This window comes from Bubalus kerabau, chromosome 20, assembly GCF_029407905.1.
Source record: "Bubalus kerabau isolate K-KA32 ecotype Philippines breed swamp buffalo chromosome 20, PCC_UOA_SB_1v2, whole genome shotgun sequence".
In the NCBI taxonomy this organism is placed as follows: Eukaryota; Metazoa; Chordata; class Mammalia; order Artiodactyla; family Bovidae; genus Bubalus; species Bubalus kerabau.
Genome location: NC_073643.1, coordinates 52,101,596 through 52,121,355, shown reverse-complemented (window position 1 = coordinate 52,121,355; position 19,760 = coordinate 52,101,596). Strand labels below are relative to the sequence as shown.

Genomic DNA, 19,760 nt, shown 5'->3' with positions numbered 1-19,760 from the left:
AGAGGAGCCTTGGGGGGACTCTCCTGGTGGTCCACAGACTAAGACTCCACACTCCCTGATGCAAAGGCCCTGAGTTCGATCCCTGGTCAGGGAATTAGATCCCACATGCTGCAGCTAAAGAGCCCCTGTATCAAAACTAAGACCTGGTGCAGCCAAATAAATAAATAAAATAAAGTATGTAAAAAAAAAAGTCTTAAAGGGTTCCCAGTGCAGACAACCACTTGCTAATGGAGTGAAAAGTAATGCCTGGTTCCCCAGAAGCTCATCCCTGCCTACTGTCCAGGGGCTCAGACACCAGCCCTGTGTCCCAGAGGCTGCACACGGTAGCACTTAGATCTGTGGAGGGAGGGTACTCCAGGCAGGAGCACAGCTCAGACACGTGGGCTGTGTGCCTCTGGGGGCCTCTAAGTCTCCATGGTCCTGGCTGCACTGGAATCAGCGGGGGTGGGGGGTGGGGAAGGGGGCGGTGGGAGTTGGGGGACTTGTGGCACGAGGAAGGGAGATCTGGCTTCAGAGCTAATTGAATCCTGCAATCTTGGCCACCAGCTGCTTTTGAGTCCCCTGTCTTCCCTGATGCATTCCCAGATCCCAGCTGCCCAGTCTAAGATCACAAGTTTGCGAGTGGCTAAACCAATATGAAGGGGAATGAGAGAGAAGGCAAGGATGCCCCTGGATCTCATGCTCCATCTGCCTCTGCCTGTGCAGAGCCCCAGGGATTCAGCAATGTCCCTCCGCTCCCACCATCTGAGCTCAGAATAGCAACCATCACAGGACAGGCCCCACGAGCTCAAGCTCCCACAGAGCAAACAATGAGACTGATGAGGGCCAAACCCAAGGACCCTCCCGCCACCTGCACGGCACAGGCTGGCTGTCAGGACCATTAATACCTCTGCTTCCCTTCCACGGTCCCAGCTCCTGGATGGGTGGAGCTGAAGTTGTGGGCAAATGGGTAGCCGCGGAGGGACAGGAGCTGGTGCTAGGTTCTCTTGGCATCTAGGCTCATTGGGCTAAAAACTCTGACTGGAATGAACCCCCAAAAGAATGGAGAGAGAGACTAAGGCTCAGCTGGCTCCCAGTGCCGGATGGGGAATGCTGGGGGTGGTTCAAGTCATCGCCCCTCCTCCAGGCTGGAGTAGCTCCACCTTTGAGCTGACTGGACTCTCACACAGACAGAGCAGAGGCTGTGGGTGAAGAGATGCTCGGTTCCCGGGTCTTCACGGAGGAGAGTTCTCCAGCCCAGCGTGGAGTGATAGGTGTTTTTCACCTGGGCCTGGCAGATGCCAGATTAGCGCTCGGTTATCGATTCTCAGGGCTGCTTCTCTCCAGGCAGAGGCACTAAGTGTGAAAGATGCATGCTGGGTCTTCCTGAGCCTCAGACCCTCCCAGCAGCACCCACGGCCCCCCAACCCCACCCAGCCCTGGAGGAGGGGCGGGTCTCCTACAGCTGCAGAGAGTTAGTTCATGCAGTGGCATCAGAGGTGGACCCAGGGCCTCATGGGCTGCACCAAGGGAATGACCGATGAAGTCATTGTCCCAGAAAGGTCTCAGGGTTTGAAATGGGGTTGTGTCTGGAGCCCTCAGGGGCGACCCCTAGAGAGCCTTTGGATCCCTGTGGAAATTCTCTGAAAGGCTGGGGCTTTGGCATAAGGGGAATCCCAGACCAGACTTCTGGTCCATCAAAGCAGGTCGGTCTACCCCATGTCTGCCCTCCAGGTGCCAGACGACACTGACACCAATGGGCAATCAGGAGGGTGTGAGTCATCTGCTGCTTCCTCAGCCCCAGCTCCCAGCCTGGCCTCCCTCCAGCCTCTCTTGGCACCTGCCGGCCCCCAGCCCCACTGAGCTGCAATGGAGGGAGATGAGGCAGATGAGCTGACACCCACTCCCCACAGCTCATGATGGGAAGACTGGACTTCCAAAGCCGTGGGAGAAACCTGCGCTCATCCCATCCAGCCCCAGTGACAGGCCCGGGGCCCACCAGGGCCACCAGCAATTTCCCTCTTGCTCCGGCCCCTACTCAGTCCTCCCCCAAGGGAAAAGCAAAAAACAAACAAATAAATAAGGGAAAGGCAACCCAGACTTCATGAACCCTGGAAGCCACTCAAAGCTCCTGTTCTGCTCAGCCCATGGTGGGCAGCTAGGACTAACCCCTCCTTTCTTCCCTGGTGGCCCAGGCAGGAACTGGAAACCCTGAAGCAGTTCCATCTTCAGTCACTCCAGATGAACGTAGAACTATCAAATGGCTCTGAGAACAGAGTTCAGAGCTTGGGGGCTTCAGTGTGAGGGAGAGGCAGTGCAGTTGTGTCAAGCACCTGCTAAGTGTGTCCCCTCCCTGGAGAATCCTGGCCCTGGAGGCCCTTGGCCCAGAAACAGGCCCGAAGCCCCATATTCTGGCTACACGGGAAACTGACACACGCTGAGCGTCTTCCATCTCCCTTCTCTCCTCCATAAGCTTCCCTCCCATCCAGAGAATCCCCTTTCTCTCTGAGTCTCTCTCTTACACATATATAAATATATATATATTTGGCTGCACCGGGTCTTAGTTGCAACACGTGGACTCTTTAGTTGCAGCATGCAGGATCTTTAGTTGCAGCATGCAGGATCTTTAGTTGAGACATGCAAACTCTTAGCTGTGGCATGTGGAATCTAATCCCTGACCAGGGATTGAACCTGGGAGCATGGAGTCTTAGCCACTGAAGCACCAGGGAAGTTCCCTGAGACCCTTTCTTATCCTTTTCTTTTCTGGGCTCATGATAAGACCATGGTCCCTAAGCTGCAGAGACCCAGTGGGGAAGGAGCCTCAGTCTAACTTCAGTGAAGCCTCTGAGCCTTGTCCTCACTTCCCACCCAGCTCCAAGCCTGGGGTCACCCTTAGATCCCCAGGATGAGATTAGGGCACAAGGACTACCAGGCAGAGGGATGGAGACAGTCCTTTCCAACTGGTACGGGGACCACAGCTGTGGGAGGGTTCCAGGACCATTCCACTCACTTCTCTCCCAGCCTCAGGGGTGACACAGGCAAGGAAGGAGCCCAGAGGTCCCTGGCAGAGTGTGCAAGGCTACAACCTCCTCCTCTGTGCCTGCACTCTTGGGCATTAGGGGTGAGGTGGTAAATGGGCAGACGGAGCCCATCTCTACTCCTCTGTGGCTTCTAGAGCTCTGATCTTCAGACCCTTGCGCTAGAGCTTGAGTCTCAATTTAAGCTTTACCTACCTGTCCTCAGAGTCCTTCAGGTTCCCATATCTGGGCCTCCTCTGACCTGAGGTGACAGAGTGGGCAATAGATGGGTAGAAAACAGCTAGGCAGCTCCAGTCCCAAGGAGACCCCTCCTCTGCTTACCAGGGGGCTCTTGCCCTAAACCCAGGGTTCCATGCATGACAGGCCAGAGAGCTGGTGACTCAAAGGGGCAGGAGCGTACTTCCCTTAGGGTGAGTCAGGGTCCCCCAACTGATGAGAGAGAGGCCATGGGAAGCCTGAGCAAGAGAGAGGACCCACCACGGCACAGGTCCGGGGCCCAGTCACCCTGGTTGCCCAGGTGTCCACACCAAACAGGGCCCAGTGGCCCCCTCAGCCTTAAGGGCATGGGGGAGCAGCAGTCCAAGGAGGAAGATGCTCTCCTCCGGTGGAGCTGCCCTTCTAGTGGCTATTGTACTGTGGCCTTGACGAGTATAAATAGCCTGAGCCGTCTGCACCTCGAAGCTGGTGCCTTGTAAGTGTGGAGCTGAGGCCTTGCTGCAGGCTCATCTCTCTCAAGGCTGCAAGAGCAATGCTGGCATGATTGGGGGAGAGGGGGACAAGTCTCCATGCCTTAACAGTGGGTGGGGGCAGGCAGTTAGGGAAAAGGTGCAGGTGGAGCAGGGAGCCCTGGAGAGGGGCTAGGGCCTGGGCAAAGGGATGGGAGGACTGGGCAACAGCAGAAGGCATCGTGGCTGCTGCATGTCTGGGTTTTCAACCCACCCCTCTTGGGTTCCATCTGAAAGTCCCCAGGGCCCTGTATTCTAGATGTGGGCCTGGCTTGCCCTTCCTGTTCTCTGGAGCCTTCTTGCTGACCCAACCCCTTTCCAGCCTCAGGGCCTTTGCATGGGCTGTTCACTCTGCCAAAACTCTCTTTCCTCAACCATTTCTGGCGCAGTTACCATCTGACAACATCCCAGCAAAAATGTCACCTCCTGGGGTGGCCTCCCTTACCTCCCTCTTCATCTATCTAGGGCTGTCCTCCATTCCCTCAGAGCAGCCTGTCTTTTCCTTTCATAGCATTTACCACAAAGTGTACTTAAATATTCATTTGTTCATTTACTGATTTAAGGGCCAGTGGTCACCCCTGAGTCCCCTGTGCCCAGCAGCCAGGCACACAGCAGACACCTCATAAATACTGCATCAAGGATCCCCGCACTGGGTCCTCCCGAGGAGCGAGAGACCAATATGCCTTGCAGTCCTCCTATGCCCCTGAAGGTGAAGGGACCGGGACACGGCAGAGGCCAGCCCAGAGGCAGCTTGGGGTAACTGCCACCACTATGCAGGTCCAAGCCCCAAGGCCCGCCTGGGGCTGAGGTCACGTGGGTCTCGGTGGCTCTGAGAGGGGCCGGGGCCGCCCTGGGCTCCTGTGCACTGTTGGGGATGGTGACTGTTCCAAGGGCATGATTGCCTTGTCAGGAGCACCAGGGCCCACGTTCACGTAGGCCACGGGCAGCTGCACGTAGTGGTCCCCTCGCAGCGCAGCCACCACGAGTGCCACTTCCCCTGCTAGCTCGCCGAAGGTGGGTCGTGCCATGGGGTCCGCCACCCAGCAGTGCTGCATCACAGTGTACCTACCGGGGAGAGGAAAACATTAGCGGCACGGTGCACCCCCACCCCGAGCTTCTGGGCTATCCACTTGCGCTTAGCCCCCTGGCAGGCCACAGCGTACGACATGGCTGATGCCTTGCCTCTCCCAATTACAGGGAAGCTCTTATTATAACTGCCTGCCTTCCCACCCTGGCAGAGGTCGAATTGCCTCAGGGGTTGAGAGGCTGGACTCCCGTGTCCTGTGACCTGGGCTTCGTGATCTCAACAAGTTTCTTAACCTCTCTGTGCCTCTGGATCCTTCTCTGATCACAGGGCTTTTGGGGTATAAAATGAGAAGACTCCTGTGAAGTTCCGAGCGTAGGGCCCAGCTCACAAGCTATTGCACTTATCATCAGGTCTTCTAGGAAGGAAGCCCAGGTCTGAGGAAATGGGGATTCAAAGCACTAAGATTATGGGGCAACTCATTGGCATCATATGGGCTTTCCTGGTGGCTCAGGTGGTAAAGATTCTGTCTGCAATGCGGGAGACCTGGGTTCGATCCCTGGGTCAGGAAGATACCCTGGAGAAGAGAATGGCAACCTACTCCAGTATTCTTGCATGGAGAATTTTATGGACGGAGGAGCCTGGCGGGCTACAGTCCACAGGGTTGCAAAGAGTCGGACACGACGGAGCAACTAGCACTTTCACTTTTCTTTCACTTTCCTTTCACTTTCTTTGGCACCATGGATCCCAAGCAGTTTCTTTGTGTTTGTCTGATGGGTCCTAACACATGCCCCTTTATCTTGGAAATGTCATCCCTGCCCTAAATGATACTAAAAGTGCCCTACACATGATAATCTTGTATAATTCTGAGAACTCTGAGGGTGGTACTGTGATCACTCTAACTCTGCAGATGAGGAAACTGAAGCCCAGAGACAAGGGACTTCCCTGGTCTAGAGGATCCTGGCATGGCCCCCTTCATTCTCCCTGTGGTTGCTGATGGCTCTTGACTGAGGTGCCCTCTAGGAATTGCCCTAGGTAGAAAAGAAATGCCTCCTCCAGGCTCACATGCCTTCCTCCTGGACAGCTGTAAGCAGTGACTGATGTATGGTGCAAAGACCCGGGCCCCTGGGTCTCAATTTCAGAAAACTCTAAAGGGCCACTCCAATTCCAGAGATCCCGGGGGATGGACAGCAGCCTCTTTTACATCTGCATCACAGCTCTACTTCTCTGCCTCCCTAGTCCTGCTTCCCTTGCCCCCAACCTAGGAATCAACCACCTGCATACGTGTAAATCTCCATCTCAGAGTCTGTTTCAGGGAGCCTGACCCGGAGGCAGAAGTTAATTTCCCTGACTTTGAAGCAGATGCATCAGTGAAATAAATATGAAAAGCAAAAGCAAGGCAGGCAGGGCTGTGAGGAAGGGTTACTCATACCCTTCTGGAACACAAGCTGAGCAACACAGGAATCATTAGCCACCTTTACCTGTGACCTGGTTCTTCCCGTTCTAACCTCAAAGACCTGAGCATGGCTAAGGCATGCGAGCTGCTCATGAAGCTGAACCACCCGACAGGCACTGATGAAACACAGCTGCCGCCATGCCTCTGGGAATAGGGAATCTGAAACTATATCCAATGAAAAACAATTTCTGATCTGGAGATGTGGAGGGGGCTTAGTGTGGGAGCTAATGGAACCTTTCCTTGAGGTTAAGTAAGTGGAAGTGATAGAAAACAGCCCCCCTTGCTGGGGATTGTGGGGAGAGGAGTGCTGGGAAATGAAATCACTGGCCTCAACCAATGATTAGGAATGCTGTTACCATGGCAACCATGATCTCCTTCTAGCACCAAGCCTTGATGCTGGCGGAACCAGTCCACAGATGAGGAAACTGAGGCCCAGAGAGGGTCCCTTTCTAGGTCAACCTGAGAATGAGTCAAAAAGCCAGGCAAGAACTCTGTCTCCAGCCCCCTCCTCACCTCCTTGTCTCTAGTCCCAGCTCCCTCCCCGTTACCATGTCCATATACTCACAGAGAATCTGGGCAATACTCAGGCTGGGGTAGGCGCCGACCCTGGGCCAGGAAGTGAGTAAGGTCAAAAGGGTCGATGTGGGGGTATGGAGGGGCACCCCGTGTCAGCAGCTCCCATAACAGCACACCATACGACCACTGTGGGAGGGGACAGGTGAAGGGACTCAACTCTTAGCTCAAATCTGGGGACAGGTGGACCCCTCCAGGTCTGCTCCCTCCCAGAGCCTGCTAGCTGGAAATGAGGGGCTCCACCCCCAAATCGGAATTGTTCTTCTATACCTCACAAGCATCTTCGCTCTGTCCCCTCTCCGAGCCTGCCCAGAGTTGGGGCTTGGCAAGGCCTGGATTGCCTGTGAGAGCCACCTCTTGCCCTGATACCTGCCCAGAGATGGGCAAATGGTCTATGGGCACCACCCAACACAGGGTTCCCTGGGTTCATCAACATCCAGAGTTGAATGGGCAAGAACGAGTGTTGTCTGAGGCTGGGTGGACTCTGGGGCAGGTGGGGCCTCACCACGTCAGACTTGGTGGTGAATCTGTAGGTCTGCAGACTCTCCAGCGCCATCCACTTGACAGGCAAGCGAGCGTGGCGGTGCTGCTGGACACTGTAGTACTCCTTGTCCAGGACATCACGGGCCAGACCAAAGTCAGCCACCTTGACCGTGAATGACTCATCCAGCCTGGGAGGGGAGGATCACACTCAGGACTGGTCCCCACCAGGCCCAAACCCATCTATCTCAGGCCCTCACAGGGTTTCTGAGCTACAGCATCCAACCCAAGCCTGCGCTGGGCAGACAGAAAAATGGAGGGCCAGAAAGAGAAGGACATGTCCAGGGCTATATAGCAAGAAATGGAGCGTGGGCCTTCCCTGGGGGCGCCTTCAGCTGCACGCCCCGGCGCTCCGCCCCCTGGCTTCTCTCTGGCTACTCACATGCAGTTCCGAGCAGCCAGATCCCGGTGCACAAACTTCTGCTCGGCCAAGTACTCCATGCCATGGGCCACCTGCAGGCCAAAGCTGATGAGGTCCTTTACTGTGGGATTCTGGGGGTGGGTGGGAAGCACAGGTGGGCCAGTAGGTGAGGTCGAGCAGCTCCATGCCCAGCTGCTGCCCAAGCCCCCCCCCCCCCCACCTATCCACCCCCCAGAACCCAGAGTCAGCTAAGCACCGACTGACCCGCTGGGGTGAGCGGATGAACTGCAGCAGGTCTCCGTGGCGCATGTAGGGCAGCAGCACGCGGGGCAGCCCTTCCGGGGGCAGCACAATGCCAATGAGAGCCAGCACATTCGGGTGGTGCAGACGGCGCATGAGCAGCCCCTCGCGCAGGAAGGCCTCCACCTCCTGCACCTCTGTGATGCCTGCAAGGAGGCTGGAGTCAGGCCCAGGGCAGGGAACCCCTTGATAAGGGTCAGATGGGGAAACGGAGGAAACAAAAGTCTCCCGCTCAGGGTCACGGAGCCGAGTGGTAGCACAGCAGGGACGAGGATCCTCCCAGCCTCTGTTCCACTTACGACTCAGTGACTTGATGGCACAGTGGATTCGATTCTGGGCCTCGTCTGTGTATTCTCCATGGTAGACAACTCCAAAATGGCCTGATGAGGGAGAGATGGTGAGAGGGGCCCCAGGGCCCAGAGCACACACCACTTCCACCCACCGGCAACCAGACCTCAGAACTCCAACTCGTGATGGCAGAGCCTGCAGCCCTCACATACCCTCTTAATCTGCACCAGAACCCACTGAAGACAGAGTTCCTATTTCACAGATGAGCAAATGGAGGCTCAGAGTCCTGCCCAACTGTTCCTCGAGCCCATGTCATCTCAGGACTCCATCTCTCCCCTGCTCCACCTGGTCTGGCACTCATACCTTTGCCAATGACTCGGTCAGCGTGGGTGACCACCCTTTCATGGGGAATCAGTACATCCTTGACCTCAGCCAGGAGCACAGAGTCCAGGTCCCCAAGCTGGATGGATCCTTTCCGCAGCAATGGGACACGGGACCCATCCCCGCTGTCTGAGGAGGATATTCTGTGGACCTGAGTGGAGGAATCCTGGCCAGTGGTAGGAGGGGCTGTGGAGGAAGAGAGGGAATAAGGGGCTGGTGGAGCAGACAGTATGGTCCCACCTTCTAGCACCTCCAGCATCTCACCAAGGCCATTTCTGTAATCCGAGCCTGAGCGGAGCAGAGGCAGAGGCATGGCTCCAGGGGTCCGGTCCAGGGAGGCCAAGTCTTCCAGGTTTGAAGAAAGAACTGTGGACAAATGCCTGCTAGTAGCCAGCCACTCCAAGGTCCTAGAGGCTTACCCAGAGCCAGGAGGTGTGGGCAGACCCCCAAGGCCTGGACAGAGAGGATATAGGGGCTTGGAGACGTCATAGTTTGGGAGTGAGGGCTGGGTCAGCTTGGCAGTGGAGGGCTCACCTAGCTGCTTCCTCCGGCGGTAACTGAAGACCAGTATGGCAGCCAGCACAGCCACAAGCAGAAGCAGAGCCAGGAGGACACCAAGGAGCGTGCTCTGGGAGACCCCTTCCAGACCTGGCCGCACTACCTTGCCCAGGGTGTAGCACCCACCATCCACGCAGACCTGAGGGGCATTAGGTGGCAGCTCAGGCCCAGCCTGTAGACGCCCCCCCGACCCGTGTCTCCTGAGGAGGGCCAACAGAGCTGCCTACCTGCAGTGGAGCACCGTCCTTGCCAAGTGGCAGGGAGGGGGGCAGGGGGCAGACGACCACATCCCCCCGCAGCTCGTGCTGGCAGCTCTTGCCACTCACAGTCACATTCACAGCCACGCAGTCAGCCACAGTGCCCAGTCCGATGTACTGCAGAGACAGCCACGGGGGCTGGCCAGTGCCCGCACCCCCCCCACGCTCCTTCGGCGAGGCTGCAGCCCTACCCCCTCCACTGTCCTCACCCCTCATCCCCCACACTTACCTCAAACTTAATGGCGTGCTCCTCAGGCTTCAGGGGGGCCAGGTCCTTGCTGGGTGGGTGGGGTGGAGGCAGGAAGCGAAAGCCAGGCAGTGTGTAGCCAGGAGCTCCATCCCCACGGACACTCAGGTTCCCAGTCACCCACCCTCGGCGGCCTCGGACCACGTATTCGGGCAGGCGGCACCTGTGTTGCTCCGGGAGCTGCCCCTCACACTGTGGGGCCCAGGTGAGAGCGGTAAGCTCCGGTATCCTACCTTCAGCCACCCCGGGCCCCTGAACCCAGCGTGGGCTGGAGCTGGAACTCAGGGGACTGGTGTGGCCTTCCTCCCTCCTGGCAAGTGCCCACTCAGCAGCTGCCAGCGCCCGCTCACCCTGTTCTCCACTGCCCTGACCCCATCATGGAATGACAGCGTGAGGTGCCATGCTGAAGTCAGATGCTGGCCGCGGATGGTGACGTGGGAACCACTGTGGAGGAGAGCGGGGTGGTGGGCCTCGGGGTGCTCTCTGAGGCTGGATCCCTCATCCTTCAGAGACCAGAATGGGCGAGGAGGTGACACTTACGTATAGCCACATTTGGGGCTGATGCCCAGGACGATGGGGTCTTCCCGGTAGTGGAAGTTCCAAGAGCCAGGCACCTCGGCGCCCCCTACCTGCAGGCGAATGGGAACGCTGGCAGTAGCGGCCCCAGGGGGCGTGGTGCATAAAAGCTGCCCCTCGCTGACCCTGCAGAACAGGGGGGATTGGGCTCAGGGGCACCTTCCAAGTGATGGCCAGGCCCAGCTCCTCCAGGGGCCAACAGACCCCTCCCAGTTTCTCTGTCGGTCATCTCCCCGATCTGCCCAAACTCCATGGTCTGTTTGAAGACAGGGTGGTCCCAGTAAGGCCTCCAAGAAGTCAGGGAGGAACAGGGACCCCATAGCGCTGGCTGCAGTCAATGGACACTATAATGGGCTCTCTCACCACCCCCAAACCACCTCGGGGCTGGAGGGAGCAACAGACACTTCTTCCTGGACCGTTCCCTCCACTGAGTGACTGAGCCCTCCTCCCCTGCCCTGTCGCGGATCCAAGCCCTACCTGCTGAGGGTTCCCCTATGTGGGACCCTGTTGCCTCCCTTCCCCTTCCCACTGGCTCTTACTGTTTCAGTGGGCACTCAGTCCCATTGACCAGCACAGTCTGGCTGGTGCCAATAGACAGGCCTCGGCCTTCAAGGGTGAGGCAGGTACCTCCTGCCCGAGGGCCAAAGAAGGGTCGGACTGCTGTCAGCACTGGCTCCTAAGAGGGCATGGAGATGGCTTAGCTTGGAATAGGAGGCCCTCCCCTCCAAACCCTTCCCTGCCCGAACTGCCCACCTGCCCAAGGACACATACAAGGCAAGGTGACCTCACCATGAAAGAGAAGCCTCCTAGCATGGAGGTACCTTCTACCCGGAAGTGCCTGCCCAGTGGCATATTGGTCACAGTGAGGCTGACGTTGGCAGGCCCGGCTACCTGCGTGCTCAAGGGCTCCAGCTCACACTCAAAATCCTCTATGAAGTCCTTCCGGGGCAGTCGGCTGGGACATCAAGGGAACTCAAGGTCGGCTGGGGGGGTGGGTCACACAGGCCTACTGGCCTGCCCACCACAAATCACAGGTCTCCTCTGAGCTTAAAGATAGCATCTATCTACCCATGCCTCAATCCTGGGTCAACAGGAACTGTCGGTGCAGGGACTAGTTTGGCCATAACTCAACAGACAGATAAGGCACATGCAGGCTCAGAAAGGAATAGGGGTGTCACCCCAGACACAAATCAAGCAGAGCCACCGCAGCTTACCCCATGCAAGCTGAGGACAGGATCTCACAGCAAAGGGGCTGCTTGGTTTACGTGCATCAGGGACAGAAACAGCAGGGACCAGGTCATACCTGAGGTCTGAGTTGCCTTTAGGTAACAGTCGGCAGGGACTTCGACCCACAGTGACCTGATGGGTGCCTTCAGGCACCAGACCAGGAGGGTACAGGTAGAAGTTGGAGCCACATAGGGTCAGCCTTGTGCTGCCCCTTAGGGGTCCACTGCGGGGATAGAACTGAAAGGGGGAGGAGAACATAGCCTGAGTCCCTCTATGGGTCAGGACTCTCAGCCCTGTCTGCTTCCCCCTAAGTTTTCTGCCATACTCCTTGCCTGCCACACTCCAGTCACCCTAGGTCATGCTTGCGTGCTGGATGCTAAGTTGCTTCGGTCATGTCTGACTCTGTGTGACCCTATGGACTATAGCCTACCAGGCTCTGCTGTCCATGGGATTCTCCAGGCAAGAATATTGGAGTGGGTTGCCACGCTCTTCTACAGGGGCTCTTCCCGACCCAGGGACTGAACCCCCATCTCTTGCATTGGCAGGTGGGTTCCTTACCGATAGCGCCACCTGGGAATCCCTTCACTTTAGGTCAGCAGTCCCTAGCCTTTATGGCACCAGGGACTGGTTTCACGGGAGACAGTTTTTCCATGGACCAGGAAGAGGAGAGATGGTTTCGGGATGATTCAAGCACATTGTATTTATTATGTACTTTGTTTATAATCTAATGCTGCAGCTGATCTAACAGGAGGTACTGATCTGCAGCCTGGAGGTTGGGGACCCCTGCTCTAGGTCACATGTTAGTCGCCACTCAATACTATTCTGTCTCAAAGTCTTTGAATGTGCCCTCTTTGTAGCTACTTAGGACATCCCAGATCTGAGGAAGATCATGGTTAAGACCTGCTGACTCCCACCCCAGGTCCAGCAGGTCCCATCCCTTAACTGTGCCCTGCCAGGCAAGCCATACCTCAGTAAGCACGGGTGGGCAATAGTCCTGTTGCCAGGAGCCAGGACACTCCTTCTGCCGGCCACACATGCCCCCACACCATCCACAGCCCATGAAACTCTGTGCCCGCAGGCAGCGCCCACAGGTGAGGAAGTGGCGGCAGCCAGGGCCCCAGATCGGTACCTGGAAGACCTGGAACAGACAGGTATCTCAGGGGTGGCTGAAGGGGAAGGCTAAGCCCCCTAGAACCCCTGGTTCCACTGTAAATCAGGGTGGTGAGACCGGTGTGTCAGTGCCTCCCTGGATTCGAGCGGGAGCCTGTGCTCCCAACAGCCCAGCCCCGGGCCCTACCCTGCCCACCTTACCTGGTCCCCAGAGGCAAAGAGCAGGTGGTCCCCAAGGCGTCTGACATCCCGATGCACGGGCTGCCCATTGCTGCCCAGTGAGAAGTTGGACATGTACAGCAAGTAGTTGAGAGACCTGGCCAGCTCCACCTGGGACAGGTTGGCCATGAGCAAAATGGGGACAGGGATCCAGGGACGAGGGACCACAGAGACAAGGGACCCACCTGCAGGATGCGCCCATCGGCTGTGCCCATGTGGGCCACTGTGACGTTGTCGAGGCGCGTCACGTACAGTGCCGTAACCTCCACTGGTCCCAACAGCCCGTTGAATAGGTCCACCCGTAAGAGGCTGCTGCTGACGAGCAGAGGGAAGTGGCGGCAGCTGATATTGGGGCTGGAGGCCCCCAGACCAGGCTGGGGAAGGTCAAAGAAGGAGTCAGGGCTCATCTCCATGCACCGAACCCTTCGGGCCTCTGTCAGGGACCACAGTGGCCTAAACTCCCACCCCTCACCTGGCCTGGCTGGAGAAGGCCCCAGACCTGCCAGGCACCCCACCTTCCACCATGGGGCTCTCAGATGTAGCCAGGCCAGGGAAAAAGGCCGAGGCCAGAAGGCTGGCTCCCCCGCCCGGCGCCTAGCCCTTCCCTGCCACAGCCATTCTGATAACGTGTTATGGAGCCTTCCAGATACAACCCCATTCTGTTCTCACTACCACGCTGTGGAGTTGGCTTCTCTCATCACTCCCATTTTACAGATAAGGAAACGGGCTCAGAGAGGTCTGCCCACCTGTCAAAGGCCTTGTCACCTCCCAGGAGAGGAGCTGGGTTGATAGTCTTGAGTTCCTGACCAGAGTCTTCTCCTGCCCCCTGCTGGTCCTGCCCCATATTTCAACAAACCCTGTCAGCTCTTTAGGCTTCAATGTCTCCACCTGCTTAAGGAGCTGAACTCTGAGATTAATTGGGTGGCACGGGCTCGGTAACACGGTCTTTCTCCCTGAGACGCCAAAGATCTTCCAGCACCTCCAGCCGCTACCTGTATCTCCTTCGAGGTACAGGAGAGATAAACCAGGGCCTGAAGGCCTGGGTGCCAGGAGACACTAATTTCTCTCCTGTTTTTAACAGGAAGGTGTTTGGAGGACACCCAGTGCCCCAGGTCAGGGTTGTAGAAGTTTCTGGGAAACCAGAAGTGAAGGTATGGATGCAAGGGTATTGGAGGTGGATGCAAGGTACAGGCAAGGCTCTGTAGCCCTCGTAACTTGGGACCCTCCCTTGCCAGCCCTAAGGGTCCTCCTCCTGATAGGAGGCCCTTATCTGACAATGTGTGCTTAACCCAGTCCTGAGACCTCAGCACTGATTGTAAGTCTTAGAGCAAGACCTCAGCATAGAGCTGGGTCCTGAAACTCCTCACACTGGATCTGGGTGGGTGGGGACTAGGAGTCTGTCCTAACTGGAGATGAGTAAAAGTCCTGATCCTAGCAGGAAGCCAGCCAGGTGTTTTCTGTATGACTCAGGGACAGGTGGGGCTGTGCGCTGGAAAAGAGGCCCTACCCTAGTCAGAGGCCCTACCCTGCCTGTGTGCCCCTGGGCTCCAGGGCCTTAGCTCTGGATTCCTAGGCTTGTCTGGGGGTCCCAGCCTCCTGAAAACACTGAAGTGTCCAATACCCCACCTGAACCCATGGAGGGCAGGGACCAGCTCTGAGGCCCTCAGGCTTCATGAGGGCAGCCACAAGGAACACAGAGTGGCTTTCCTCCTAGAGGCTGTGTGCCCAGTCACTGGTCAAACACAGGACAGGCTGGTTCACACACTGCCTGGGGGCCTGGCCAGACTGTGGGTAGGGCTGGAGATTCGCCCTTTCGAGCCTTGTACTGCCAAGCAGGGCCGGGTGTCTTCTGATCTCCTGACCCCTAGCCAAGTCAGAGAGAGGTCCTGATTCCCCAGAGAGAAGGAGAGGAGGGCAATGAGGGTTCCCTAAGCCCAGACTAGGGATTCCCACCCCTAGGGCCTCCTCAACCCAGATGGAGTCAGCTGAAGGAGGAGGCTGAAGATCTCCCCACCTTCATTGTGTGTAAACTCTCCTCCTGCCACTGGGGCATCAATCAGAGCAAAAGGAGACAGCGAAGAATGTTACAGCAAGGCCAGAGCCACAGGACAGATAACGACTCTGAGACCAGTGACTATGGGTTAGTTCCCTGAAAGGCCACTTGTCCAAGGCCATTCCTTCATTCATTCACCCATTTTTCTTGTTTTAATCTCTTATAAGTAGGGTGGGACTGTTTCAGTGGCCTCAAGAAGTCAGGGTTTTTTTAGGTTTGTCCTCAGGGAAAAAGCATTTTAAGGACCATCCTCTTAGTCTCTGTTCTAGCTCCCTAACACCATGGCTGAAGGGAACCTGAGCAGGGTCTGCCGGGAGGAGCACCTTAGTTCAGCTTAGGCTGGGAGACCTCCTTCCTGGGATGAGAAGGGCCCCAAGTATGGTGAAAGAAAGCCTGGGACTCCTGCATGGTGAACCAATCCAGCCAGGCCTTTCCTCATAAGCAGATGTTTATAGTTGCTTGCATAAGACCGGGGTGAGTTTCCTGGAATCCACTAGAGCCAGGCCGCCTTCCCACTATGCCCTGATTCCTCTCCCCGTCACCCCATGGAGAGCAATCAGTGATGAGTGGGTCCATAAAGCCTAGGGCAGGCAGGCTGCCTGACAAGCAACCAACTTTCAAGGCCCAGAAGGATCTATGGAACAGGGGTGGAGGGGGGCATTCTCTGACAACTCCTGCCCCACCCTCTTGGGAAAGCAGAGCAAAACAAGCACTCCCACAGGGAAAACAAAACTGTTGGTGAGTAGATGTGAGTCTGGGTGAATTTGTGAGTATCTGCCTGTGGATTGGGGGTGAGGGGCTACTTTTTGTGTGTGTCCTTAAGTGTATAAACTGGGGGAAGGTAGAAAGGGACAACCACCATTGTACCCAGAGTTTGGAAGTATGCCTGGCAGAGAGACAGTTATGATGCAATCCAATTTTCCCATAACCAGGAAAATTACCCAAAAAAGCAAGAGGCCATGGTAAGTGAGAGGGTGAAGCAGGAAAAAGGTTTAGCAACAGGATCTAGCCTGGCCAGGAGATGAGATTTCAGTATGGGGTTTGACTGACCCCCTAAGAAACTGGGTGGAAGAGAAAGCTTCTCCCCACCTGCCTTCCCCCTCCTAGACCCTCTCAGCCATGGATGGGAAGTGAACACACACTGCTCACAAGTGAGAGCCGCTTCCTTCTGCTTACCGCATCTGGGCAAAAACTGGGCAACTGGAAGAAGTCCAGCCCTCGCCGGAGGCCAGGGGGGACCGGAGGCTCACAACAGCGCTCTACGCCCTGCTCGATGAGAGTGTCCAGCAGGTGGACAGGGAACGCACAGACCACAGAGTTGGGATCTGCACCTGGGCTGCTGTCTCTGCTAGTCGAGAAGACACCGAAGAGCACTTCCTGCCCCTCAGGGATGCTCAGCTCAGCGGCTAGGTGGCCGCCCACTGGAGCAGCGTGGGCCGCCCGCAGCACCGGGTAGGGTTGCCCGCCCTCATGGGCCGCACGTCGCCGACGTTTAGGGGCGAAATGGCAGTCGAGGACCAGCTCTCGGTAGTCTCCCAGGTCGGTCTCGACAGCGCTGAGCCGTGCCAGGCGCGTGTGCAAGGCGCCAGGAGCAGCTGCCACGTCGGCGGGCTGTACCGTCAGGAAATAGACGAAGGTTCCGGCGTGGAAACTGTACACATATTCGATGCGGTAGGAATCGAGGTGCTGGGGCAGCACCGAGAGCGCTGCGAAGCCTGCTGCGAATCCTGAACCGTCGGCCTTGAGCCGCCGGATGGACACCGAGAGCGGACTGAAGCTGGCGGCCACCGCCGAGTCCAGTGACGATGCCACGTACAAATAGGATGCCTGGCCCTGCTCAACCACAGTCACGAGGGTGCCCAGAGGGCTGGCTACACAGTCAGGACAATCCTCTGGCCGATTGTGCTCTGAGAAAAGGCAGACCGGTGGCGCCAGGTGCAGGGCTGTCCCGCCCGGCTCTAGCTCATGCAGGAAGCAGCGGCCACGAAGGCTGGAGCCACAGCTGATCAGTGCCGGAAGCGCAGGTTCCAACACCAGAACCTGCGTATCTGTGTCTCCGGGCGGGCCGTGAGGGCCTGGGCCACAGGCCTCACACGTCTGGCAGCCAGGGGCCCCAGCAGGGCCGGTGGCCAGGCTCTCAACTGGCTGCAGATCAGGTCCAAGCACATGCAGGCGATTGCGTGTGGCCACGAACACCGCACTCCCTTCCCTGCCGCCCTCGTAGGTTGCAACGGCTTGTACCGGACCGCCGGCGGAGAAGCTGGGCACCGAATACTCCACTGCAAAGTCGCGGGAAGCAGCATACGGGATGCGCGGGCACTGCCAGGACCCGCCAGTCTCGGGCACCGCCGGCAGCGTCGGCAGCAGCAGCAGCAGTAAGAGGAAAGGCTGGAACAGCGGCGGGTGGAGCTCCATCGAGGCCCAGGTAGGGCCCCGTGGAGGTTCCCGCAGACCCAGGCCTGGTTGGGAGCAGACTCGAAGTCTGGGTTGGGACCCGCGTCGAGGGTCGATCCGGGGAGCCCTGGGGCAGCTGACCCCACCAGGACTCCTGAGAGGCCCACAGCCCTCTCCTGCCCTCAGCGTCCGAGCGCCTGGCGCGGGCGGGCACACATAGACAGAGAGGCCGCCTCACCTGTTGCTCTTGTTGCGGCTCCCAGCCGGAGATTAGAGCAAAGTCTGTCGGAGCTACCCCGGCAGGCGGACAGGACCAGGGCGTGGGGGCGGAGCTGTGGGCGGGGCCTGCCGGTTGGCTGGCTGGCCTAGCCCAGCCCCTCTGCCTAGCCGACTTTCCCCGCCCTCAGAAGCCTGGGTCCTACACCTAGGCTTGGACCCTTTTTTCTCAGTGGCCTGTGGGTGAGTGGGTGTAGGGTGGCCCGGAGAGACGTTTAGTAGATCTGAGCTGTTCTGTCCCGCCCCCTGACGATCGACTGGGCGGAAGTGGGAGGGGTTGCCCCAGTACGTTTGAGGACCATTTGGTATCCTTCTCTCGGCTCCAGGATACAGCAACATCCTCAGACACTCGTTCCTGGTCAGGGCCCAGGGGACCCTCCTTGTGGGGACCAGAAGCCAGGAATGTGTGGAGAACCACAGGGGAGGTGTGAGGAGACCCCAGGAGTGGCACTACCCTCTGTGAAAGTGTTATTCAGTCATGTCCAACTCTATGACTGTAGCCCACCAGGATTCTCTGTCTGTGGGATTCTCCAGGCAAGTATACTGGAGTGGGTTGCCATTCCCTTCTGGGACTATCCCTCTGTGGACCTGCTCTGGGCTGACTGCGACAGGATGGCGATCAGAGGCTACTGCCTTGCATCCAGCCTGCCCAGGGCAGTGGGAGTTATAAGATGGGGCCCACCCTGTTGGCTGGATCTTAGAGTCAGAGGAGAAGCAACTTACATGGAGGCCCAACCCTAGCTCTGCCCTGTCTACCACTGCCTCAGTAGGTGGCAGCTGCAGGGATGGGGTCAACAGAACACAAGTGCTGGCCTTCCTTCCTGGTTCTGCTCCAGCACCTCCCCGATATGCAGGAGACATGGGCTTTGGCTTTCAGGGCACCTCTAACCTGTTCTGTTAGCCTTGCTGGGCCTCAGGCTTTCAGTCTCCAAAATGAGGTGATTGCCCAGAGTTCTCTCTCCAGGCTGTGATTTTGTGCAGGGTGGGAGTAAGGGAGTCAACCCAGGTCTGCTCTTGCCATCTCTCAGCATCTGCCCTTTGGGAACTACACCCCCCACCACTGGAGTGTCCTGGGGGACATCTTTAGCCTGATATCCCCCTCAGCCAGGTGCACCTGGGCCCTGGAGAGAGGGAAAGCTTCACAGAGTGACCCTAGGTTGAGTTCTGAGTGAACTGTGAGTCCCAGAGATTTGGAGGGTAAGGAGTGCGGGTGAGGAGAGGAGACAGCCCAACAAGATTCAGCCTGGCCCTACGAGAACCTCCTCCACTCATCTCCAGCCTATACTCCTAGTTCCTCCTTCCAGGAACACATTTTCCCCTTCCTTCTCTTGCAACGTATGTGGCATCTCCTCCAGGAAGCCTACCTGATCTGGGTGGTGCCAAGTCCATTTTGTGGGTGCCATACACCCTGTGCTACACCCACCCCAAAACAGTTCACTCTGAATAACTTACACCCCCCTTCACCGATTCCTAATTCGGGACTTCCCTACCCCTCCAGGCTGGAGCTCCTGGAGCAACTGGGGGGAGGTGGGGAAGAGCACAGGGTGGCCACACCCAGTGCTGGAAGCATACTGCACCTGAGGCAACATAAAAGGCACTCCCTTCTCTAACCTGAATTGCCCGGAAATGAATAGACACCTTCAGAAATTATGGCACCATTCCTATATTCCACAGTCAACGTGTCTAAAAGGTAGTCAAGCGGGACAAAACTGAAATAAAATGTTCCCTGCCTGGCACCGAGGCATGGGTTCTTGGGACCTCCATCCTGGCTCAGGATATTGGGAGAGACTTCTAGGAATTGGGAATAAATTTCAAGGGCCTTCCCTGGTCACCTGTTTGGGAGTGGGGAGTGGGTGTGCAGTAGTCAACAGTTGGTTCTCTGCTGCCATCATGCGGCCAAGCTGTTGACTGCCTCCAGGCTGGCATCTCCTCTCAGGTAGCCTAGACTTTGGACAGCAGCCCTGGTTTTGGATAGAGTGCCCTTTCCTCCCTCCTCATCTGCTTGGTCTGTGGGAGGGGAGCAAGCAAGCAATGTCGGGGAAGTCAGCTAATGGGGCCTTGCAGTGCTGAGAACAAGTGCTTTTCTCAAGGTGAATTCACAAGGCCCGGCCAAGGTTCAGCTTAAGTACCTACCCCACTGCCCTTGAAAAGAGTGTTAGCCACTTTGCCCTCTGGGCT

At 57.3% G+C, this 19,760-nt stretch overlaps 1 protein-coding gene across 1 annotated transcript; it reads right to left on the bottom strand.

Annotated features, from left to right (window-relative positions):
• Nucleotides 1–4,276: 4,276 nt before the first annotated feature.
• Nucleotides 4,277–17,639, bottom strand: MST1R (macrophage stimulating 1 receptor). The gene is made up of 20 exons (XM_055557356.1): nucleotides 16,089–17,639; nucleotides 13,045–13,233; nucleotides 12,842–12,970; nucleotides 12,498–12,668; nucleotides 11,607–11,767; nucleotides 11,093–11,258; nucleotides 10,843–10,979; nucleotides 10,268–10,429; nucleotides 10,078–10,171; nucleotides 9,710–9,919; nucleotides 9,451–9,597; nucleotides 9,200–9,362; nucleotides 8,930–9,031; nucleotides 8,648–8,851; nucleotides 8,296–8,376; nucleotides 7,961–8,142; nucleotides 7,718–7,827; nucleotides 7,301–7,466; nucleotides 6,788–6,924; nucleotides 4,277–4,807 (listed from the first exon to the last, which is right to left on the bottom strand). Exons 1-20 carry the CDS (start codon nucleotides 17,325–17,327, stop codon nucleotides 4,552–4,554), a joined length of 4,206 nt encoding a protein of 1,401 aa, XP_055413331.1. The 5' UTR covers nucleotides 17,328–17,639; the 3' UTR covers nucleotides 4,277–4,551.
• Nucleotides 17,640–19,760: the final 2,121 nt, after the last annotated feature.

Coding starts and splice junctions, on each gene's coding strand:
- MST1R (XM_055557356.1), bottom strand. CDS start 17,327: ATGGAGCTCCACCCGCCGCTGTTCCAGCCTTTCCTCTTACTGCTGCTG. Junction 10,172..10,267: donor AGCCCCAAATGTGGCTATAC/GTAAGTGTCACC, acceptor TCTCCTCCACAG/TGGTTCCCACGTCACCATCC. Junction 7,828..7,960: donor TCATCCGCTCACCCCAGCGG/GTCAGTCGGTGC, acceptor ACCCACCCCCAG/AATCCCACAGTAAAGGACCT.